Source organism: Amia ocellicauda, chromosome 1 (assembly GCF_036373705.1).
Source record: "Amia ocellicauda isolate fAmiCal2 chromosome 1, fAmiCal2.hap1, whole genome shotgun sequence".
In the NCBI taxonomy this organism is placed as follows: domain Eukaryota; kingdom Metazoa; phylum Chordata; class Actinopteri; order Amiiformes; family Amiidae; genus Amia; species Amia ocellicauda.
In genome coordinates, this window is record NC_089850.1 from 62,564,511 (window position 1) to 62,591,124 (window position 26,614).

A 26,614-nucleotide genomic window follows, 5' to 3' on the forward strand; every position below is an offset into this window, starting at 1 on the left:
GTAATTTTTCATATCCTATTCATATATAGATCTGTCCTATTGAGTTGTTTTCCAGGGAATGGCAGAGTGATGTTGAGAGGTATAGGCAGGCGTGTTCAGCTGGAATGCAGAGCGAGTGAGAGTGATCGTGTCCCTGATGCCCCATTTCCACTGGGCACGTTTAGCTGCACCTCAGTGGCCGGTCCGGTCCAGGGCGTTTCCACTCGGACTAGTCTCAGCGGCACAGTTTCACACATCGTACTGGCTGAGTCCCACACGGGGCCGGTCAGTACTGTGACGTCCTGACGCAGCGCCACTGCATCTGGAAATTGAAAGTACAGTGATGGCGGCCGCTCTCTTGAGAGAGATGCGGTAGAAACTTTTCCCAAGAAGGAATACAGTATGTGTGTGTACCTTGGGAAACGATTAATCTGAGCAGTTATTAATGCACGGTGGGAAAGTGCCACACAGGATGAATTGCTTGGAGCAGAAAGATATTGAAGAGTGTTTGAAAAGATCATGACAATCCTACTGCAGTGGCGCCCCCAGAAATTCAATCATTTTTATTTGTATAGCGCCCTTCGCACGGTAGCCACAGAGTGGTTTACAGACTGGAAAACATACAACAAACGTACAGCAAAATAAAATAATACATAAATACAATAAAGTCAAATAAATATAGACCTGTGAACATTTTACATGATCTAGAATAAAGTGAGTGAACATTTAAGTAAATAAACCATTTAGGCACGGAGGAGAGGAAAACAGAAAAACTCCTATGGATGGCATGTAGGAGAAAATGAATTTCTGGGGGTCCACGGCTTAGGGTTTAGGCCTAATGGTTGCCTCCCCTCCAGGCAGTATAGTTATTACAGCAGCAAGGAGATCAGAGCGCTCTTGATCGGTGCTGCTGGCTGTGCTCTTCCCTCTGGAGGAGGCCTCTCGCTGGCCATGGGGGGTGGGGGGGTTGGACCATCAACAGCCTTTGGGTGGCGATGGCTCGTCAAACCTTGGGTGTGGATGCCCTGTGTTGGCCATCCGTGGTGAGGTGCCCCGGAGGAGGGTTGTGCCAAGTTAGACTTCCATGGTGGGGGGATGAGGTGCCTCATCGGACCCTCAGAGGGGGCTGTACTAGGAAGACAAGAAGACAGTTGTGTTCAGATTCTGGTCATGCAATGCAGGACATTTCCAAAGACAGTTGTGCAATTGCATGCCCTGTGGGACTCCGTACTTAACCTCCGTACTTAAACTCAGTTAAATTTAAGTGGTTCTCGTAAATCTGTACATATTGGAGTCTGTTTGACAGATATGATTTACATCATGACAGCACATTGTGAGATACGGTTTTCTAAGCGGTGCATCAAGATTTTGTGGTCGATTGTGTAAAAAGCCGCATTTAAGTCTTAATAAAATAATAACAGCGTTGTGCCCTGAGTCGGAGGACTCAAACACGTCGTTTAACACTTTTAACAGGGCCGTCTCTGTACTATGGCCGGAGTGGAAGCCTGATTGAAATTTTTCATAAAGATGATTATTAGTTAAAAAAGTTTGAAATTGTTTTGCAACTTCTTTCTCTAGAACCTTAGAAAGGAAGGGAAGGTTTGAAAGGTCGATAGTGTTTTAGTAGGTTAGCGTTGGCACTGGATTTCTTAAGTGGTTTAATTACAGCTATTTTAAACGATTCCGGAACAGATCCTGAGGATGAAGAGACATTAATAATATTGTGTATTCTGTGAATAATTAATGGCAGAGATTGTTTCAGTGGTTTAGTGGGTATAGGGTCTAGTGCGCAGGTTCTAGTTTTAATTTTAGTAATTAAGGAGACCAATTCCTGGTGATTTACTGTGTTAAACGAGTCCAAGGTAGGCAGGGGCTGTGAAGGACTGCATGTGTCAGCTATAGTATATGCTATATATGTTTCCTGTTCTATCTGTTTTCTAATGCTGATAACTTTGCTATTGAAATGATCCATGAAGTCACTGCAGGTGAAATTGGGGGGGGGTAACCTCTGAAGGCTTTACCTGCTGGTTAGTAAGTGTTGCTATTGTATTAAAAAGAAAACGCGGGTTATTCTTATGCGTCTTATGCTATTACATTGGAGTAGTAGGCAGACCTAGCAGAGGACAGGGCTGCTTGTATCTTATTATACTGTCATTCCATGCCATGTGAAGACCTCTAGTTTTGTTTCGCTCACATCTACGGCATTGTGTTTTAAGTGAGCGAGTGTGTTCGTCAAACCATGGTGAGTGTTTTGTTGGTTTAATTTGTCGTGTCCTTAATGGGGCTACTGTATCTAAAGCAGTGCTTAGTGTATTGTTGAAATTATTTAATAATTCATCTACAGATCCTGTTTTGATAAAGCTAGCATTTGTCAACAGAGTAGTGAATTTATGAATAGCAGTGGGATTTAGGCAGCGAGTTTCTATGTTCCTATCCTGTGTGTCTGATTCTACTCCAGGCAGCTCAAATGTAATAAGGCAGTGGTCGGAAATTGTCTGGTTTCAGGGTGATGTTATTAGGTTGTGAATCTGTACCCCATGGATAATAACTAAATCCAGTGTGTGACTGTGGCGGTGTGTGGGTCCTGACACATGCTGAGTGAAGCCTACAGACTCCAATAGGGACAAGAAACTAACAGGTCTGTGCGGTAGATGGAGGGTAGGCCCCCCACGGCCTGGTGTACGGGCCCTCTGGCAGTAAGAGACGTCATCAGGGGAGGCTTGTACTAATGCAGTAGTGTCGTCTGGTCTGACCCAGGTCTCAGTCCAGGTGAGCACATCTGTGTGCATGTCAGTTATGGTGTCAGTTACTAAGGCTGCGTTGCTAGATAGTGAGCGGATGTTTGAGACGGCAAGCTTATACACTGGAGAGTAGTGTGAGCAGGGAATTTCTCTTGTGTAGTTTTAACTTGTATTAGATTGTTGAAGCGAGGGCCCGAGAGGAAGAATACATCCAAGCCTAGGAAGAATTACTGTTTTAATAGGATGACTATTCATTCTGTTGGTATTTTCCAAGCCTTTCACAAAAACAGTCCCAATTGTTCACAAAAGCTAAATAATTTGATGCACACCAGCTTGTCAACCAGCTATTTAGAGAGGACAGCCTGCTGAAGGCCTCATCCCTCTGTGTAATGTTGGTAGAGGGACAGAGACAATTATATTCTGACATCGTTTTTCCGCTGTTTTGCATAGCGATGTAAAGCTTCTTTTTAAAATCTCTGATTGTCTATGTCTAATATCGTTAGTGCCAGCGTGAAAATTTGACCTAGGGGTGGCCAGATAGGGCCATTACAAATCTTGGGGTGGCCACAGCGGTGTTTCATTCACACATAACCAGGCATAATTGCTGCCACCACCTTTATTATCCCAGGGAGGTCTGGTAATAAATTTCTAATTAGCCTGTGGAGTCAATTCAATGGGCCTTTCTCAGAGTCAGTTTTGATTCATACTATTTATTCATTCATTTATTCATATAGTATTTATTCATACTATGGGAGGAATAGAACTAGATGAAGTAACGCATGAGAAAGACCTAGGAGTCTACGTGGACTCCTCACTTTCTCCATCCATACAATGTGGGGAAGCAATAAAAAAGGCAAACAGGATGTTGGGGTATATTGACTGAGGACCTGAACCTTTTCACCCTGGAACAGAGGAGACTACGTGGGGACTTGATCCAAGTCTTCAAAATCATGAAAGGCATCGACCACATCAAACCAGAGGAGCTTTTCCAGATCAGCAGGGACACACACACCTAAACTAAGGACACAATTATTAGGAATTGGTCCATATACGAAGATTAAATCATGGAGGCGAGGGAGAGACCCGATTCCCTTATCTGAGCCAGTCTCTCAAGAATTAAAGTAACAGACCATCACAGGTGGCTTCTTATAATCCCTTCTGCACTCTTTATATCTCCATTGTACAGGAACCCTTTGGCATGGTCTTGGTCTCCAGCACAACTCTCTCTCTCTCTCTCTCTCTCTCTCTCTCGAATCAAATTCAAAATTCAAATTCAAAAGTTGCTTTATTGGCAAGATCAATCACAATATTGCCAAAGCAGATACAAATATACTATCAAACAAGACAAACATAGCATGACAAGATACAGTGGAACGAATATCGTACACACTAAAATAACATAAAGTAGAATGTATACCATATTTGGTATATGTATCAAAATCTGTGTCATGACAATTATAACAACAAAAAAGGCATTGAACCCAACAGTTTTTTTTTGTTTGTTTCTTTTACAATGGATTCCCTCAGGCCGGTGTCTACACACTGTCCTGCAGGCTGTGGCAGGTGGACACATATTGGGCTGCAATCCTCGCAGTGCGCTGCTCCTCTCCCAGCAGGACGGGGAGTTTGCAGCCATCAGGAAGCTGATCGAATTCAGGGATTTTATGTTTTATTTGTTGCCAATAGGTCTCCCTGATTTGTGTGTATTTAGGGCAGGATAGCAGGAAGTGCAGCTCTGTTTCAACCTCTCCCAGTTCACGCTTTTCTCTGGCGATCCAGGTTCTCTTGTGCCGGTCAGTTTCTATGGCCAGGCTGTGGTCACTGAGACTGTACTGGTCAGATCTGTCTGTGTTTTGTGTTTTTGACCCTGAACAGATACTCTGCCAGGGTGAACTCTTTCTTTAGGGCCGAATAGCACCGTAATTTATTATTGGATCCGATTTCAGGTTTCCAGTGTAATTTGTAGCTGGTTTCCAGATTGGTATTAACAGTTTTCATTGTGCTTGCGGGGAGTTTTTTTGCTGGTGGTGTTCTGGAGCTCACTGGTGTTGATTAGGGTCAATTGGCTGAGCTCCAGCACCATGCTACTGAGGGGGCTCTCTCCCGCTGCGCAGGGCTGCATGGTGGTGTGCCTGCGGGTCAGCCTGCTGCAGGTGGACCCAGTAGTTTAGAGCTCGCTTCTGTATGGAGTGGAGTAAGGGATACCGGCCCAACTCGACCCTGCAGGTGCTGTTGGCTGCGCTCCTATGAACCTGCAGGAGGTGTTTGCAGAACTCCAAATGGACATTTTCTGTTGGGCTTTCATCCCATTTTTTGTAGTTGTGGTTCATAAGTGGACCCCAGACTTCATTGCCATACAGAAGGATTGGTTTAATAACACTGTCAAAAATTTTTAGCCAAATTTTTATTGGAGGTTTAATTTTGTAGAGCCGATTCTTTATGGCATAAAAAGCCCTGCATGCTTTATCTCTCAATGCATTCATCGCCAGGGTGAAGCTGCCAAACGCACTTATGATCAGGCCCAGGTAGCTATACCTGGTGCAGTGCTCCAGGGGGCTGTTGTCCAGCATGAAGTGGTACCTGTGTCCCTGAGATCTGGCTTTCTTCTGGAAAACCATAACTCTGGTCTTGTCCAGATTGACTGCCAGGGCCCATTTCTGACAGTACTGCTCAGCGCCAGGTTCTGCTGAAGCACCTGCTCTGTGGGCGACAGCAGCACCAGGTCGTCTGCGTAGAGCAGGAACTTGATCTCTGTCGTGGAGAGCGAGGCCGGGGGCCTCAGACTGCAGCCCTGCCTCAACCCACGCCCCTGAGTGAAGAACTCTGATCTCTGGTCTCCAATCTTCACTGCGCACTGGTTCTCTGTGTACATCGATTTGATTATGTCATAGACTTTACCCCCTACACCACTTTCAAGGGTTATAAGAAATAAACCTTCATGCCAAATTGAGTCGAATGCATTTTTTAAATCTATAAAACAGGAAAAAACCTTTCCTTTATTTTTTGGGTGGACGTGTTTGTTTATGAGGGTGTGTAGGGCGTAAATATGATCAGAGGTGCGGTAATTTGGTAGGAAGCCAATCTGACTCTGACTCAAGACACTGTGTGGTAAGGAAGGCCAGTATCCGGGCGTTGATGATACTGCAGAACACCTTCCCTGCTCACACAGATGCCCCGGTAGATTTTCGGGTCCAATTTGTCTCCACTCTTATGAATCAGGGTGATCTGTCCTTGATTCCAGACCTCAGGGAAACACCCGGCTTTCAGGACCAGGTTAAAGATCTTCAGCAGGGCCTCCTGCAGCTTCGGGCTGCTGTGCTTTAGTTTTAGCATCTCGTTCAGGATGGCGTTGTGCCCGCTGGCTTTCCTGGGCCTGAGGTCTCAGAGCTTTTCTCTCAGTTCAGCTCCTGTTATTGGGAAGTCCAGTGGGTTTTGATATTCTTTGATTTTTCTCTCTAATTCATCTAGATTTTTTAGAATTAAATTTTGTTCCAGATTAAATTGGTTTTGTCTGGTTCCTGATAAAGTTTACTAAAATTTTCCAAATATTTCCATTTTGGATTGCCAAGTCTTTGTTAGTTTTGGATGTATTTAATTGGTTCCATAGTTCCCAAAATGAGTTTTGCTCAATGGACTCCTCTATTTGGGTCAGTTGTTTGGAAATGTGTTCCTGCCTCTTCTGATGGAGCAGGTGTTTGTACTGTATCAGAGCCGCGGAGTAGCCCAGTCTCAGCTCCGTGTTGTGCTCTCGGTGCTTCTGGTTTGACAGGTTTCTTAATTTATTTTGTGCTGTTTTACACTCAGTGTCAAACCATTTCTCTGTTTTGTTCTTTATTGATTTCTCTTTTTTCTTATTCGATTTTTTAAGGTTTGATTTTGTTGCTGCTGTTTCGAATATTGTGTTAATTAATTGATGGCCAAATTGATTCCACTTTTGTCTGATTGATATGTTTTGATTAGAAAGCTGTTTAGCCTACTTTCCATTTCTATGCTGTCGATTGTGTTTCTGTACACCTCGGCACTGCTCTGTGTTCATTTATAGGCTGGTTTGAGGTGATACAATTTGGGGGGGGTGGTCTGATTAGAATTGTTTTGTTTGAAGTTTGTTTTCAGGTACAGAACTGTTTGGCAGTGGTCTGATAGAGGGGTTAGTTGCCTGACTGTGAATGCATTGATAGATTGTGGGTCCATGTCTGTGATGGTGTAGTCCACCATGCTGTTTCCTACAGCTGAGCTGAATGTGTATCTGCCCTGAGAGTCCCCTCTGATCCTGCCGTTAACGATTTACACACCCGGGCTTTTACAGAGCTGCAGCACCTGCTTCCCCCTCCTGTTCACCGCGCCATTGAAGCTGCTCCTCTGAGTGGAGACGGGTGTGTGGTACAAAGGGCTCTGTCCAATCACATGGCTGCTGCCCTCTGTGCTGATGTAGTCGACCTCTCTGCCAGTCCTGGCATTGAGGTCTCCACACAGCCGCACTGAGCCCAGGCTCCGAAGGTGGCCAATTTCTGATTGTAAGTTTTGGAAGCACCCTTCTTGGTGATAGGGGGTGTCAATTGGTGGCATGTAAACTGTGCACAGGAATGTGTCGAATTGGGAATGGAGAATTTTCTTTTCAATTTTGAGCCATAAATGTGTCTCTCCTCTTTAAACGGGAGAGACAGTGTTTTTGAGTTCCTCTTTTTACCACACAATGATGCCCCCTGAATCCCTGCCGTGTTTAATGTGGGGGTTCTTTAGGGAGGGGACTATGAGTTCTCTGTTCCCGCTGGGACAGTGTGTAGACATGCCTGAACGACTCCATGTTTCATGAAGGACTATAATGTCCATATTGCGTAAACTATTTACAAAGTCTGGGTCTGTGCTCTTCAGTCCGAACGTTGAGGAGCACAGGCCCTGGATATTCCAGCTGCTTATTGTGAATGATCCCATGTTTAATTACAGAAGAGAAGTATTAGTTACAGTAGTAAAGGAATAAGAGGTGATTAGTGTTTTACAGTTTCATTTTGAATGCAGATGAATGTAGATTACTTTTGATTTATACTGTTATTATTTTTGTTTTTAGTTTTGTTTCCTTATTTTTTTGGTGTTGAAGGTTATAATTAGATTAACTTAGTACAGATCAAGTTAAGAAGATGTCTTATCTCACTTAGCTCTGTGCTGGTGGGGTTTCCTGTCTGGTTGGACATGGCAGCAGCGTAGCTGACTTGCAGGGCCTGCGGTGGATGTTTTGGCCCCTGGTCCCGCTCCTGCTGGCTGGCAGCTCTTCCTGGGCTGCACTTGGTGTGGGGGGGGCGGGGCCTATGGGACAGGGGGCTCTTAGGGGCCCAGGGGCATGTGGTCGTGTTCCCAGCCTCAGTGTAGGGGGTGCTGGCAAGCTCTCTGCCCAGGGTGATGTCCTTGAGGGCCTTTGCAAACATTTTCACACCCTCCCTGTTGAGGTGCACCTGCTCGTGCATGTGGAAGGGCCGGATGTGGCGATGGTGTGCTAGGTGCACGCTGGGGATCAGGGCGCAGCCCCTGGACAGCTCTGCGTTGATGCCATGGATGGTACATCTGCTCGGGGGCAGCAGGGAGGACATGATAATTTTGGCACAGGGGGAATTCTCTGGCTGCTGTTTCTGCGACCTGCTGAAGGGATTTTGCCACATCCCCTCTGTCTGAGCGCAGGTTGTTGGTGCCGGTGTGAATCAGGATGCACTTGGGGCTCCTCTGTCTGTTCTGGTACAGGGTGTGTAGGGTGCTCTGTGTTGTTGGGCATCTTATCTTCAAGACTCTCCATCCAGGGAAAAGTCGCCTCTCATCTAGGTACCTCTAGTTAGAGTCTATCAGGATGAGCAATTTGGGACGACCCTGTTTTTTTCCTGTGTGTCTGGGGCTGTGCATGTGTCTGGATGTGTGTCTGTGGCTGATTGCGTGTCTGCCTGTGTGTTTTGGGCATTGTGTGTGTTCAGGGGGCTGTCATTAGTGGCAGTGCAGGGCGAGTGGGTGCTCTGTTGGTCTCTCGCTGCAGTGGTGCAGGGCTGGCTGCCTCTCAGGTCCCGCTGCTCTCTCTGTAGGCTCCTCAGATGGCTGTGCTGCACTGCCTTGCTCAGCTCCTCTTTCAGTCTTTGCAGTAGGTGTTGCAGGGTGTAGAGGAAATACAGAGGGTGTATTTCCTCTGTATTTCCTGTGTATTGTAGAGGGTGGGAAAATGTAGAGGAGCAGGTTGCACTTCACCCTGCTGTTGCCCACTGTGGAGTAGTCTGCGATCAGAGTCTCGGGGGATTCCTGCAGCACTTTGTCCTTGTGGTGCGTCTTTGCCTGTGCAGAGCAGCTCCTCTGGGTATTTGATCTCCCTGCTGCTGCTGCTGTCTGAAGTTGATACATTTTCAAATGTATCCTTTTCACCGGCAGTTGGAAAGCCTTCTTCAACTTCACTTCACTCTGCATCTTTTAAATTTCTTACAGCAGTTTGAAGAGAACTATATTGATTTTTATTAAGAATTATAATTATTATTATTACTAGCTATTTCTTGTTCCGTGAAATTAGTTTATTGCGGTTTTATTGCAGTTTTTTTGTCTTATATAGCGTTACCTCCTGCCTGTGTCTCTTTGGTCTTTGTCTTCAGATTCTATCTTTAAATTTCCTTTGTCTTTTTATTCATTTTCTTCTTGTAAAATGTTCTCCTCATCTTCAGTGAACCTTCATTTAGTATTGTATTAAAACAAAAATCACAACTTATGACTTTAACTACTATAAAACTGTAACTGTCTCTCTCTCCCTCTCTCTCACTCAAATTCAAATTCAAATTCAAAAAGAGCTTTATTGGCATGACAATGTTACACCCGTTTTGCCAAAGCAAGTACAGGGGGTTCTACTGCAAAACATAGACCAGTGCAGTGGCAATAATACTACATACATACGATACACACAAGTTTACAGACATTACATACATTAATATACATCGAACACAACATTTACAAAACTATTCTGCATGAATTGGTACTGTATATGTATACATATATACATAGTATACACAGTGACTTCTCTCTCTCACACTCTCTTTCTCTCTCTCTCTCTCTCTCTCCCAACAGAAAGTGGAGAGTGTGTTTTTTTTCTTTCATAGCTTAATCTCTTGAATTTATTGTCATATTTGTAAATGTATGTATGTGAATGTTTGATTGGGGTTTTATTAAGTCTGTGAGAGGGTGGGACGTGGTTGGTTGATCCCCCAATATGTGTATTTGATGAGGACTAATTGTGCCCAGGTTATTTATTTTGTTTGAATTTGATTGAAGAAACTAGTGTGAGCAGGTGTTATTTTCTTAAGGTTGTATTTTGTTTATAGTGTGGTTTATTTTATTGATGGTTATTAGCTTGGATCATTTTCATTTTCTTATTCAAGCACAATCTCCTGTTTTGTTGATTTGTTATTGGTATTGATTTTTAGGTATTTGTTGACTCTATTACGGTGGGGTTGGGTGCTTAGCCTGGCTAAAATGCCAGTGGGGGTTCTAATTTAAAATCTCCCAATTATTTCCCTTCTTTCTCACAGTCTGTCCGAATGGAACGGTTTGTGTTTTTATGAATAAAAACTGACTCTGAGAAAGCCCCCTTGAAATTGACTCAACTATACTCTGGCTTTTGGTTAGTGGTGTGTGCGGTTCATTACACTACCACTGATCCATTCATTACTGTTAAAAGTAATAAAAGTTGATGTTACTGACGTACGTGACTCTTTTATTTTTCACATTGATAAAGCTGCAGGTACAGAGAAAACATGCTGACACTGAATTTGTGGAGAAACTGTTCAGTAAGTTATGGATCCCAGAGTGTTGTAGCCGTATTTCTGTACACATGTATGAGTTTTTCTTTAGAAACTACATACACAGGCTGTATGTGTCATGCTATAGCTGTGTAGTGGCTACAGGACAGATTCAAACACACGCACACTGTATTTAATAAGGCAACGCAGTTCATTCTCTCACAGATCAATAATAAGGGACAGTATCTAGGACACTTAAATGAAGCTCTATTGGCGATGTTAATTGGATCATGATACAGGGAGAAGTATCACGGTTATTGACGATGCGCTGCTAAACAAAATAAACTAGATGAAACGGTCAACATGAACACTTCATTTTCTAACAATCATATTTGTAAGTGATGTCATTTGTTTTATACATATTTGTTCAATGTGTCCCGGTTTCTACGTTTTAATATCTGGTATAAGACTAAGATATCGTAAATAGATTTCAGTGCAAAGTGTATTGATTTTAATGTTGATGGTATTTGAGCCTCCAGTTTTAAACACTAAATCCCAGAGTGCCGAGCGTCCCAGATGCGTTTTGTCCTTCCGTGTCTCACAGTCGCTTCCTAGGGCAGCTGGACCCACGACAATGAGTGCAGACACAGGCGGGCAGTTGAGCTGCAGTTACAGCCCGGCCACACGGAGGCGCCCTGAACAGGGCCAGTGGAAACGGGTATGAGTGACGTCAGTACAGAGCCCCTGCAGGGTCAGGCCCGCGGCCACTGGGGGGGTGAGGACGTGACGGGACTCCGGCGAGGTGTCGACCGGGATGACGAAGTGACAGCCGGTGTGGAGACAGCGCTCCAGGGGCGACGCAGTCCTGATTGGGCGACTGAGGCGGCGGCCACACCCGGGCTACTACTGATCCAAGCCATTGCACACTGGATTGAGACAAACTGCTAATCCGGTGTGATGTCATGTGACTCGGTCGCTATGCTTTCAGCTGGATGATGCAGACACGTGTCCCGCTGCGGAGTCAACTGCCACTGTGACGTCATAGGCAACCGGTTCACTAGAGCAGCTCACAGGACGCGTCACAACTCGACGGAAGTGTTGGTGGAAGGTAAGAGTACAGCTTCCGCACAGAAGTAATACGGCAGCAAAGACTTTGCAATGGAGAAGATACGCAGTTTCATGAAGCGCAAGAATCAGGTTTCGGCTGGATATGCTGACCCGAGAGAGACAGATCAGAGGAAGCTGCACAAGTCTAGGGGATTTTTTTCAAAGCTAAGAGGTCTGTCCAAGAACCGTGATGTAAATGAGCTGGACAACGAAAACCGGTAAGACATTATTATTATTATTATTATTATTATTATTATTATTATTATTATTATTTGAATGAAGTGATTCTTTCAATGTCCAGTGTTTTCTTTAGGGAGTTCTGTGTGGGCCATGGGTGTGTCTGTGATCTGTTATGAATTGAGCAGGGTTTAGATATAGACTAGTGTTTTCAGTTGCACTATACATGAACACCTCTCTATATTATTATTATTATTATTATTATTATTATTATTATTATTATTATTATTATTAATTTGGTGCCAGAGGAAACGCATTGGTTTTGCAATAGCAACACGGGCAGCTGCAGCACACTATTCTAAATGCTGACTGTCAGGTGAAACCTTTAAGGGATTTCATATCAGATGTGGTTTGTTTGCGGTCTGAGCTGAGGCCAGTCATTAGCCTGTATAGTCTTGGTAATGGACGGGCATTATTCAGAAGCACCCGAGCCACTGTGCCGGGGGCCTGGAAACCTCAGTGAAGGTGATAGTGAGTGTATGAGCCAAAGGGAGACCCTGTGTCCTCTGTCTGTGTGAGATGTGAAGGCACAGTGTGTCTCGCAGGAGTTGAATATTGCTCTACTCAGCCGAAATACCTGCTGTGGAAGCATGCGATGTGATTGGCTGGTGTGGCGCCTGTGTTTCTCAGGCTGCAGGGACGACACAGACAGGCAGACAGGTTTCGTAATGATCGTGTCTTTTGTCTCCAGAACTCCCCCTCCAGTGCAGCTGGCCTGTGTCTGTGGACAGGCGAACGCTGTGACCTTCCTGGCCGAACAGAAGGCGACGTTGAACCTGCCCGAGAGCCAACACAGATCCCCGCTCATAAAGGTAGGCCCACGCCAGAGTCCCTCGCTCGCCTCTCATCAATATGTATTCCCTCTGTTCTTAAATGGAAAGTTTCCCGAGGTTTTGTTTTTTATTAGATAGGAAATCAAACTATTGAATGAGTTGTTGCAGCCGTCTCCGTGCCCTTTGACCTTTCCCTTGTCTGAGAGACAGGGACGCCCACACGGGACAGAGTTTTCTTTGACGCTTTTAGCAGCTGTTGTGTTGTCAGCCGGAAATACACAAGAGTGGAAGAGCCTGACAATAGAAACTGTTTTTGTCACCCGTCAATATGAACTGCCGTTCTGATGCGCTGGATCTGTCCCAGCATTTGAGTGTGTTTGTGTGGCCTGTCAATGTGTTGTTACTGGATTGAACTGATTTTATTTAACACACTTTACTTCCAGAATGATCCCGAGGTGACCTTCACCCCAGTCGAAGTCTTCGTAAAGGTAACGTGTCCCAGCCGAGCGCTCTGTGTGCAAACAAGGCTTTAGTCCTGACATGTTGGCGCATATTAACTGCATAGTATGACTTTGTTTAAACAAGCTGTAGAGAAGTCCTGCCTTTCAGGGTGTCAGTAAAGACAAGCCTGTCAGGATCGCCATCCATATCCATTCACATGGAAAGACACAGTTTAAACATCCCCTTCATCATCATCATCATCAGTGACTGGACTCATAGTAAACACTGGCTCTCTTGTCCAACAGGAAGACAGTTCGTCTGAGGAGGAGGACGGCGGAGTTCATGGCGCAGGTAACGGTGCTGATCTGGGGAGGGAGTGAAAACAGTAATGGTGGTGAGAGAGAGACCCTTTTTAAACGGATCTTCTGTCCCGATTCGCTCGGCTGATAAAGACACTGACTGCAGTGCAGGCTGAGCCCAATAGGTGGGACATTACACTGGGATTATAAACTGTCAGAGTTCAGGCCTGCGTTGTGCGTTTCCATTAGCAGAGACTGCCTCGCTGCCTGGAAACATCTCTGCTGTCTGTGCTGGGCCACAGCATGAGGGAGAGTCGAAGAGGACAGATACACGAGGAAACGAGCAAGGGATTATCCAGATCACTATCCAGATTAGTGTATGACATAAGACGGTGAAGATGAATGTGATAATACACTATAGCTGGGTCTATAAACACTTGACAGTGGCCTCCACAGCCGTGGCTTCTGTCACACATCGCAGTGGCTCTGGTGTGACTTCAGTCGTAGGCAGGGGGGTCGCAAGGGGGTAGGCATCCTAGGCAATTGCCTGGGGCCCCAGGCTGAGGGGGGGCCCCCAAATTGGAACCTCTCATGGAAGAAAACTCCGCCGCACCCCCCCCCTCGCAGCATCACCTTCTGGAATTATTTTGCCTGGAGCCCCCACATACCCTAGAATCGCCTCTGGTCGTAGGTCGGTGTGCTGAGGCACTTTGTGTGTTTGTTTGCTGTTCAGATATATGTAACTGCAGTTCCTTTGTGCTGGTGTTTCAGTGGCCTGCTGGGATTCAGACAGCGACACGTCCGTCTTCAGCTCCAGCAAGTCTGAGGAAAATGTCACCAGTTCATGGGAATCGTTGGAGAAAAGTGAGCTAAAGCAACGCGCCACTCTGAATATGAGAAATGTCTTCTGTAGTCATTTGGGATCATGAATGTAATAAATAAGCCTTGTGCAGACATCTGGATACCTGGGTTGCGTCCACACTAATCCAGCTGGTCAAGCCAGGGTGAGTGAGTGACACAACTGTGTAAGAGGCGTTTGGAAAGCCTGGCGCTGAAGGCCTCAGCGCTGCTCTCAGTCAGTGAGCTGTCAATCATTGTGTGACATGGCAGGGCCACAGCCACGCCCCGGCCACGCCTCTGCACCCGCCACTGATCTCATGTCACACAAACACAGCTTTGTTTCACTGCACTTCCTTGTGTACTTGCTGTACTTTCCCACGTAACATTGCGCAGTGCGTACGAGTGTTGTGTGTGCGTTGCTGATTCCTGCTCCGTTGGTGTCCGGTCAGACGAGACGCAGCTGGAAGACCAGGTGGCCGAGCTGCAGGCGGAGACGCAGCGGCTGAGCAAGGCCTTGGTCCGGCAGGAGAGATTGCAGGGGAAGCTGGCCCAGGCCAAGAAGGAGAACCTGCTCCTGCGACAGCGGCTAGCCAAGGCCGAGAGCCAGGCCCAGCTCCAGGAGGAGGCCGCGAGAGCCGCGCAGGCCCAGCTGAAGAGGGACAGACGAGAGAGCTTCGAGATGATGGAGGAGCTCGTGGTCGAGAACACGGAGCTCCGGGAGCAGATCTCGAAGCTGGAGAGCAAGACGGCAGAGACAGAGGTAGGCGACCACGAGGTCCTGAGTTTTTGCGTCACCTCCGACAGACAGTAGCAGCACTTGGTCAAAGGGATTGGCCTTTTCTCTCTCATTACTTTAACTGGACAGTCCAAGTCCACCCCTTTAGTGTTGACATGTACTGTTTGTTTGTACATGTGTTTGCTCATACAAACGTTTCCAGGATGGCAGGCTTAGGCCTGGGTTAGTTTGATGTTGTGCCAAGTGGGCTACAGTGACGGGGCTCCCAAATCAAGTCCCACAAAAGGCTACTGGTCACTTCTGAAGCAGCTAGGTAGTTTACCAGCAGTGCCAATGTCGAATCTGTGGCTTGAGTCCTTGACCAGTTTGGTGTGGCTGTGCAGCAGCGCAGGAGCTCTTGTGACTGCTCTGCTGGTCTGCTGTGGTTGTGTTAGAAGACCCTCGCTAGTGTCCTCACCTCGGTGGCAGCGTCCAGTCTGCCTTTAACAGCAGCGTCTGGACCCGTAGTGTGCACATGTGAGAGTTAACGGCTGGACCCATAGTGTGCACACGTGAGAGTTAACGGCTGACCGTGTGGTCCTCAGGCTGCTGTGAGGCGGCTGCAGCAGGAGCTCAAAGACAAGGCCGTGAGCGCCGCGCAGGCCCAGCCGAGTACCGACAACAGCAAGATCATGAATGTGGACAGCGAGGATGTGGTGACGCGACTGCAGTGGGATCTGACCCAAACGCGGCAGAAACTGGCCCTGAGTGACGCAGCTCTCGAGGACAGCGCGCTCTCCATGAAACACCTGGAGGGGGACAAGCGGTGCTTGGAGAGAAGACTGAACTGGATGAGACAAAAGGTAGGTGTAGCTATTAAAAAACTGGACCAAGAGTCCAGGGCTTGAGTATGGAAACAGAGCAACTGGGTGATACTTTGGTTTCTGTGCACATACTTTTGCTGTGACATTGATGACTTGTGTCCTGGTTTCCTGTATCTCTCCATTCTTCATCATGGTTCTACTTCCGTGTCCTGGGCTCTCAGCTGCAGGAAACCGAGGAGCTGTACTTGCAGAGCAAGCGCTGCGTCCACAACCTGAGGTCCTCTCTGAAGCAGCGCGAGGTCCAGCAGACAGAGGGCCGCACAGGCAGGTATGTCACTCTGCTGTCACAGAAGCAGACGCCTCTGCAGCGGTGAGTCTCTGACCTGTCCCTCGAACCACTTTGTTACCTTTCACAATCCATGTGGATGCTTTGATCCTGCTGTATGACTCTGCAGTGTTGTCCTTTTCCTGCTCATGTGTGCTGTTCTTGTTTCTCATACATTTAGTCTCTGGTTCGATTCCACACTGTTCTTGTTGTTATATATGGATGCGATCCCCGTAAACAGAACAGATCTGCCTGTGTGTTCTGTCTTTGAGAGCAGGGTGAATATATTTGAAGCCACACGAAGCATCTCTCTCTCCTTCCCCACATTTAGTTTGTCCACGGATTTTCCTTTTTTCGTGAGTGCTTTGGGTGCTATTTTTCTTTACTGAGTTACAGAGAGCCACAACTGTTTCTCTCCCACATTACTGTCTGTAAAGGTGTATTTTGCTGCAGGCACAGAATCGGTTTTAGTCCACACCTTGACTGTAATTCCCCCCCCCCCTTCTCTCTCTCTCTCTCCCTCCAATGTCTGAACTGCTTCTCTGCCATTAGAGTCAGGCACCTCTCAAGACAGCTCCGAGCAGATTCAAGGCCCCGACGAGGGAGCTTTGGCGCAGGGGGTCCGAGACGTGGAGTGGGAGCTGAGCCGAGCCGCAGCGCCGCACAGAGATCTAAGCGGAAAAGCTCAGGCTATTTGGCAGGACCTTGGCGGCCAACGTAATGTGGTGAAGCCCAGTTCCTGTCAGTGTTAATGAGCTGTAGTGTCTGACTGACTGGACACTACAGCACATTAATACTGACTGACTGGACACTACAGCACATTAACACTGACTGACTGACTGACTGGACACTACAGCACATTAACACTGACTGACTGGACACTACAGCACATTAACACTGACTGACTGGACACTACAGTACATTAACACTGACTGACTGGACACTACAGTACATTAACACTGACTGACTGGACACTACAGCACATTAACACTGACTGACTGACTGGACACTACAGCACATTAACACTGACTGACTGACTGGACACTACAGCACATTAACACTGACTGACTGACTGACTGGACACTACAGCACATTAACACTGACTGACTGGACACTACAGTACATTAACACTGACTGACTGGACACTACAGCACATTAACACTGACTGACTGACTGGACACTACAGCACATTAACACTGACTGACTGGACACTACAGCACATTAACACTGACTTACTGACTGGACACTACAGTACATTAACACTGACTGACTGACTGGACACTACAGTACATTAACACTGACTGACTGGACACTACAGTACATTAACACTGACTGACTGGACACTACAGCACATTAACACTGACTGACTGGACACTACAGTACATTAACACTGACTGACTGACTGGACACTACAGCACATTAACACTGACTGACTGGACACTACAGCACATTAACACTGACTGACTGACTGGACACTACAGTACATTAACACTGACTGACTGGACACTACAGTACATTAACACTGACTGACTGGACACTACAGCACATTAACACTGACTGACTGGACACTACATTACATTAACACTGACTGACTGGACACTACAGCACATTAACACTGACTGACTGACTGGACACTACAGCACATTAACACTGACTGACTGGACACTACAGTACATTAACACTGACTGACTGGACACTACAGCACATTAACACTGACTGACTGACTGGACACTACAGTACATTAACACTGACTGACTGGACACTACAGTACATTAACACTGACTGACTGGACACTACAGCACATTAACACTGACTGACTGGACACTACAGCACATTAACACTGACTGAGTGGACACTACAGCACATTAACACTGACTGACTGGACACTACAGCACATTAACACTGACTGACTGGACACTACAGCACATTAACACTGACTGAGTGGACACTACAGCACATTAACACTGACTGACTGGACACTACAGCACATTAACACTGACTGACTGGACACTACAGTACATTAACACTGACTGACTGGACACTACAGCACATTAACACTGACTGACTGACTGGACACTACAGCACATTAACACTGACTGACTGACTGACTGGACACTACAGCACATTAACACTGACTGACTGGACACTACAGTACATTAACACTGACTGACTGGACACTACAGCACATTAACACTGACTGACTGACTGGACACTACAGCACATTAACACTGACTGACTGGACACTACAGCACATTAACACTGACTTACTGACTGGACACTACAGTACATTAACACTGACTGACTGACTGGACACTACAGTACATTAACACTGACTGACTGGACACTACAGTACATTAACACTGACTGACTGGACACTACAGCACATTAACACTGACTGACTGGACACTACAGTACATTAACACTGACTGACTGACTGGACACTACAGCACATTAACACTGACTGACTGGACACTACAGCACATTAACACTGACTGACTGACTGGACACTACAGTACATTAACACTGACTGACTGGACACTACAGTACATTAACACTGACTGACTGGACACTACAGCACATTAACACTGACTGACTGGACACTACATTACATTAACACTGACTGACTGGACACTACAGCACATTAACACTGACTGACTGACTGGACACTACAGCACATTAACACTGACTGACTGGACACTACAGTACATTAACACTGACTGACTGGACACTACAGCACATTAACACTGACTGACTGACTGGACACTACAGTACATTAACACTGACTGACTGGACACTACAGTACATTAACACTGACTGACTGGACACTACAGCACATTGACACTGACTGAGTGGACACTACAGCACATTAACACTGACTGACTGGACACTACAGCACATTAACACTGACTGACTGGACACTACAGCACATTAACACTGACTGAGTGGACACTACAGCACATTAACACTGACTGACTGGACACTACAGCACATTAACACTGACTGACTGGACACTACAGTACATTAACACTGACTGACTGGACACTACAGTACATTAACACTGACTGACTGGACACTACAGTTACCTGCACAGTGGGGGTCTGGTAAGCCCCACATACTGCAAGGAGAAGGAGAGATCATAAGATACGAGTCTCACAGACGGTGCCTGGAACTGCGCTGCCCGAAACAACACCACGATGCACAGCAGCACGTCAACACTCACTGTCTCTGTCCCTCCCTCCCTGCTCATCCGTCTGTGTGTGCGTCCGTCCGTCCCTCTCCATTAAAACATGAATACGTTCAAAATACTGCCGTTGCATTGTTTGTTGGTATGACACTGTTTCCCTCTGTACGAGTGTGTGTGTGAGAGAGCGGCAGAGTGAGTGTGTTTCATATGTAATAAAATGTCTGTGGGCTTTAGTTCATACTGTGCCGCTCGTGATTCATTAATCCTCAGCCGGGCCGCAGTGGCAATAGTTCAGCTGTTCCACTGATGGCACCCCTGTGCCGGGCCACTGACCTGTGCTGCGCCGTGATTGGCCTGCGTGCCCTTGGTCCCGCCCAGGCTCTTGTTGATCGACGCCAGGGCCTGTCTGGCCTTTTCCCACTCTGGGTTCTCATGGACTGGAGCATCAGAGAACTGCCTGAGAGACGGAGGGGAGAGGGGTTACTGGACTGGACACTACAGCACATTAACACTGTAGAGACGTTATTAATGTTTTATATAAACTGTATTATGTTTTATATTAGAAATAATAATAATATACAGACTGAGCAAAGTAGATTTGTGAAGCTAGCAACAGGCAGTTGTCCAGAGGATATGCTCTGGACATTCTCCTCTCCACTTTGACTTCTGTTCATTATGATAAGAGGAACACCGAAAAACAGATCAATAGCCCACAGATACCAGTTTGTTTGGGGTTTCTGGTTCTTCTCTCAAGGCTGAAGATGTTACATTACAGTGATTGATTATCTCATTGACCATTGTTAAAGAAATGTGAGATTGGGCAGTTTGTATGCCACAACAGGAAAGCACCTGCTTCCATGATGACCCCCCCTCCTCAGGAAGACCACCACAAACATTCAGAAACCTGATCTCAAGACAACACTTTGGGAAATCTGTCTGTGCCCCTGCCCACAGACCAACATGTCATGCATTGTATAAAAGGCTGTCCACTTGTGCTGTTCAATAAGTCTCCGCTGAGGTAGAGTGCTTCCATGTTGGGCCTCTTCCAGGCCTGGCATGTTAAATAAATACATTTATCATCTATGCATCTAGACTGGGTTCTACACAATGACTGACTGGACACTACAGCACATTAACACTGACTGACTGGACACTACAGTACATTAACACTGACTGACTGACTGGACACTACAGCACATTAACACTGACTGACTGGACACTACAGCACATTAACACTGACTGACTGGACACTACAGTACATTAACACTGACTGACTGGACACTACAGCACATTAACACTGACTGACTGGACACTACAGTACATTAACACTGACTGACTGACTGGACACTACAGCACATTAACACTGACTGACTGGACACTACAGCACATTAACACTGACTGACTGACTGGACACTACAGTACATTAACACTGACTGACTGGACACTACAGTACATTAACACTGACTGACTGGACACTACAGCACATTAACACTGACTGACTGGACACTACATTACATTAACACTGACTGACTGGACACTACAGCACATTAACACTGACTGACTGACTGGACACTACAGCACATTAACACTGACTGACTGGACACTACAGTACATTAACACTGACTGACTGGACACTACAGCACATTAACACTGACTGACTGACTGGACACTACAGTACATTAACACTGACTGACTGGACACTACAGTACATTAACACTGACTGACTGGACACTACAGCACATTAACACTGACTGACTGGACACTACAGCACATTAACACTGACTGAGTGGACACTACAGCACATTAACACTGACTGACTGGACACTACAGCACATTAACACTGACTGACTGGACACTACAGCACATTAACACTGACTGAGTGGACACTACAGCACATTAACACTGACTGACTGGACACTACAGCACATTAACACTGACTGACTGGACACTACAGTACATTAACACTGACTGACTGGACACTACAGCACATTAACACTGACTGACTGACTGGACACTACAGCACATTAACACTGACTGACTGACTGACTGGACACTACAGCACATTAACACTGACTGACTGGACACTACAGTACATTAACACTGACTGACTGGACACTACAGCACATTAACACTGACTGACTGACTGGACACTACAGCACATTAACACTGACTGACTGGACACTACAGCACATTAACACTGACTTACTGACTGGACACTACAGTACATTAACACTGACTGACTGACTGGACACTACAGTACATTAACACTGACTGACTGGACACTACAGTACATTAACACTGACTGACTGGACACTACAGCACATTAACACTGACTGACTGGACACTACAGTACATTAACACTGACTGACTGACTGGACACTACAGCACATTAACACTGACTGACTGGACACTACAGCACATTAACACTGACTGACTGACTGGACACTACAGTACATTAACACTGACTGACTGGACACTACAGTACATTAACACTGACTGACTGGACACTACAGCACATTAACACTGACTGACTGGACACTACATTACATTAACACTGACTGACTGGACACTACAGCACATTAACACTGACTGACTGACTGGACACTACAGCACATTAACACTGACTGACTGGACACTACAGTACATTAACACTGACTGACTGGACACTACAGCACATTAACACTGACTGACTGACTGGACACTACAGTACATTAACACTGACTGACTGGACACTACAGTACATTAACACTGACTGACTGGACACTACAGCACATTAACACTGACTGACTGGACACTACAGCACATTGACACTGACTGAGTGGACACTACAGCACATTAACACTGACTGACTGGACACTACAGCACATTAACACTGACTGACTGGACACTACAGCACATTAACACTGACTGAGTGGACACTACAGCACATTAACACTGACTGACTGGACACTACAGCACATTAACACTGACTGACTGGACACTACAGTACATTAACACTGACTGACTGGACACTACAGCACATTAACACTGACTGACTGGACACTACATTACATTAACACTGACTGACTGGACACTACAGCACATTAACACTGACTGACTGACTGGACACTACAGCACATTAACACTGACTGACTGGACACTACAGTACATTAACACTGACTGACTGGACACTACAGCACATTAACACTGACTGACTGACTGGACACTACAGTACATTAACACTGACTGACTGGACACTACAGTACATTAACACTGACTGACTGGACACTACAGCACATTAACACTGACTGACTGGACACTACAGCACATTGACACTGACTGAGTGGACACTACAGCACATTAACACTGACTGACTGGACACTACAGCACATTAACACTGACTGACTGGACACTACAGCACATTAACACTGACTGAGTGGACACTACAGCACATTAACACTGACTGACTGGACACTACAGCACATTAACACTGACTGACTGGACACTACAGTACATTAACACTGACTGACTGGACACTACAGTACATTAACACTGACTGACTGGACACTACAGTTACCTGCACAGTGGGGGTCTGGTAAGCCCCACATACTGCAAGGAGAAGGAGAGATCATAAGATACGAGTCTCACAGACGGTGCCTGGAACTGCGCTGCCCGAAACAACACCACGATGCACAGCAGCACGTCAACACTCACTGTCTCTGTCCCTCCCTCCCTGCTCATCCGTCTGTGTGTGCGTCCGTCCGTCCCTCTCCATTAAAACATGAATACGTTCAAAATACTGCCGTTGCATTGTTTGTTGGTATGACACTGTTTCCCTCTGTACGAGTGTGTGTGTGAGAGAGCGGCAGAGTGAGTGTGTTTCATATGTAATAAAATGTCTGTGGGCTTTAGTTCATACTGTGCCGCTCGTGATTCATTAATCCTCAGCCGGGCCGCAGTGGCAATAGTTCAGCTGTTCCACTGGTGGCACCCCTGTGCCGGGCCACTGACCTGTGCTGCGCCGTGATTGGCCTGCGTGCCCTTGGTCCCGCCCAGGCTCTTGTTGATCGACGCCAGGGCCTGTCTGGCCTTTTCCCACTCTGGGTTCTCATGGACTGGAGCATCAGAGAACTGCCTGAGAGACGGAGGGGAGAGGGGTTACTGGACTGGACACTACAGCACATTAACACTGTAGAGACGTTATTAATGTTTTATATAAACTGTATTATGTTTTATATTAGAAATAATAATAATATACAGACTGAGCAAAGTAGATTTGTGAAGCTAGCAACAGGCAGTTGTCCAGAGGATATGCTCTGGACATTCTCCTCTCCACTTTGACTTCTGTTCATTATGATAAGAGGAACACCGAAAAACAGATCAATAGCCCACAGATACCAGTTTGTTTGGGGTTTCTGGTTCTTCTCTCAAGGCTGAAGATGTTACATTACAGTGATTGATTATCTCATTGACCATTGTTAAAGAAATGTGAGATTGGGCAGTTTGTATGCCACAACAGGAAAGCACCTGCTTCCATGATGACCCCCCCTCCTCAGGAAGACCACCACAAACATTCAGAAACCTGATCTCAAGACAACACTTTGGGAAATCTGTCTGTGCCCCTGCCCACAGACCAACATGTCATGCATTGTATAAAAGGCTGTCCACTTGTGCTGTTCAATAAGTCTCCGCTGAGGTAGAGTGCTTCCATGTTGGGCCTCTTCCAGGCCTGGCATGTTAAATAAATACATTTATCATCTATGCATCTAGACTGGGTTCTACACAATGACTGACTGGACACTACAGCACATTAACACTGACTGACTGGACACTACAGTACATTAACACTGACTGACTGACTGGACACTACAGCACATTAACACTGACTGACTGGACACTACAGCACATTAACACTGACTGACTGGACACTACAGTACATTAACACTGACTGACTGACTGGACACTACAGCACATTAACACTGACTGACTGACTGGACACTACAGCACATTAACACTGACTGACTGGACACTACAGCACATTAACACTGACTGACTGGACACTACATTAACACTGACTGACTGACTGGACACTACAGCACATTAACACTGACTGACTGACTGGACACTACAGTACATTAACACTGACTGACTGCACATTAACACTGACTGACTGGACACTACAGCACATTAACACTGACTGACTGACTGGACACTACAGCACATTAACACTGACTGACTGGACACTACAGCACATTAACACTGACTGACTGACTGGACACTACAGTACATTAACACTGACTGACTGGACACTACAGCACATTAACACTGACTGGACACTACAGTACATTAACACTGACTGACTGACTGGACACTACAGCACATTAACAATGACTGACTGGACACTACAGCACATTAATACTGACTGACTGGACACTACAGCACATTAACACTGACTGACTGACTGGACACTACAGCACATTAACACTGACTGACTGACTGGACACTACAGCACATTAACACTGACTGACTGGACACTACAGCACATTAACACTGACTGACTGGACACTACATTACATTAACACTGACTGACTGGACACTACAGCACATTAACACTGACTGACTGGACACTATAGCACATTAACACTGACTGACTGACTGGACACTACATTACATTAACACTGACTGACTGGACACTACAGTACATTAACACTGACTGACTGACTGGACACTACAGCACATTAACAATGACTGACTGGACACTACAGCACATTAATACTGACTGACTGGACACTACAGCACATTAACACTGACTGACTGACTGGACACTACAGCACATTAACACTGACTGACTGACTGGACACTACAGCACATTAACACTGACTGACTGGACACTACAGCACATTAACACTGACTGACTGGACACTACATTACATTAACACTGACTGACTGGACACTACAGCACATTAACACTGACTGACTGGACACTATAGCACATTAACACTGACTGACTGACTGGACACTACATTACATTAACACTGACTGACTGGACACTACAGTACATTAACACTGACTGACTGACTGGACACTACAGCACATTAACACTGACTGACTGACTGGACACTACAGCACATTAACACTGACTGACTGACTGGACACTACATTACATTAACACTGACTGACTGGACACTACAGCACATTAACACTGACTGACTGCACATTAACACTGACTGACTGGACACTACAGCACATTAACACTGACTGACTGACTGGACACTACAGCACATTAACACTGACTGACTGGACACTACAGCACATTAACACTGACTGACTGACTGGACACTACAGTACATTAACACTGACTGACTGGACACTACAGCACATTAACACTGACTGGACACTACAGTACATTAACACTGACTGACTGACTGGACACTACAGCACATTAACACTGACTGACTGGACACTACAGCACATTAATACTGACTGACTGGACACTACAGCACATTAACACTGACTGACTGACTGGACACTACAGCACATTAACACTGACTGACTGACTGGACACTACAGCACATTAACACTGACTGACTGGACACTACAGCACATTAACACTGACTGACTGGACACTACAGCACATTAACACTGACTGACTGGACACTACAGCACATTAACACTGACTGGACACTACAGTACATTAACACTGACTGACTGACTGGACACTACAGCACATTAACACTGACTGACTGGACACTACAGCACATTAATACTGACTGACTGGACACTACAGCACATTAACACTGACTGACTGACTGGACACTACAGTACATTAACACTGACTGACTGGACACTACAGCACATTAACACTGACTGGACACTACAGTACATTAACACTGACTGACTGACTGGACACTACAGCACATTAACAATGACTGACTGGACACTACAGCACATTAATACTGACTGACTGGACACTACAGCACATTAACACTGACTGACTGACTGGACACTACAGCACATTAACACTGACTGACTGACTGGACACTACAGCACATTAACACTGACTGACTGGACACTACAGCACATTAACACTGACTGACTGGACACTACATTACATTAACACTGACTGACTGGACACTACAGCACATTAACACTGACTGACTGGACACTATAGCACATTAACACTGACTGACTGACTGGACACTACATTACATTAACACTGACTGACTGGACACTACAGTACATTAACACTGACTGACTGACTGGACACTACAGCACATTAACAATGACTGACTGGACACTACAGCACATTAATACTGACTGACTGGACACTACAGCACATTAACACTGACTGACTGACTGGACACTACAGCACATTAACACTGACTGACTGACTGGACACTACAGCACATTAACACTGACTGA

General features: G+C 45.9%; 1 protein-coding gene and 1 long non-coding RNA gene across 2 annotated transcripts; both read left to right on the forward strand.

Moving 5' to 3' along the window:
* Positions 1–10,918: 10,918 nt before the first annotated feature.
* Positions 10,919–13,062, forward strand: LOC136764555 (uncharacterized). Its single transcript, XR_010821239.1, has 3 exons — positions 10,919–11,793; positions 12,504–12,624; positions 13,029–13,062. It is a non-coding gene; the product is annotated as an uncharacterized LOC136764555 (long non-coding RNA).
* A 1,782-nt stretch (positions 13,063–14,844) lies between these two features.
* LOC136759577 (ankyrin repeat domain-containing protein 26-like) lies at positions 14,845–16,078 on the forward strand. The gene is made up of 3 exons (XM_066714583.1): positions 14,845–14,925; positions 15,486–15,743; positions 15,926–16,078. The coding sequence occupies exons 1-3, from the start codon at positions 14,845–14,847 to the stop codon at positions 16,076–16,078; spliced, it is 492 nt and encodes a 163-aa protein (XP_066570680.1).
* The last annotated feature ends 10,536 nt before the right edge of the window (positions 16,079–26,614 follow it).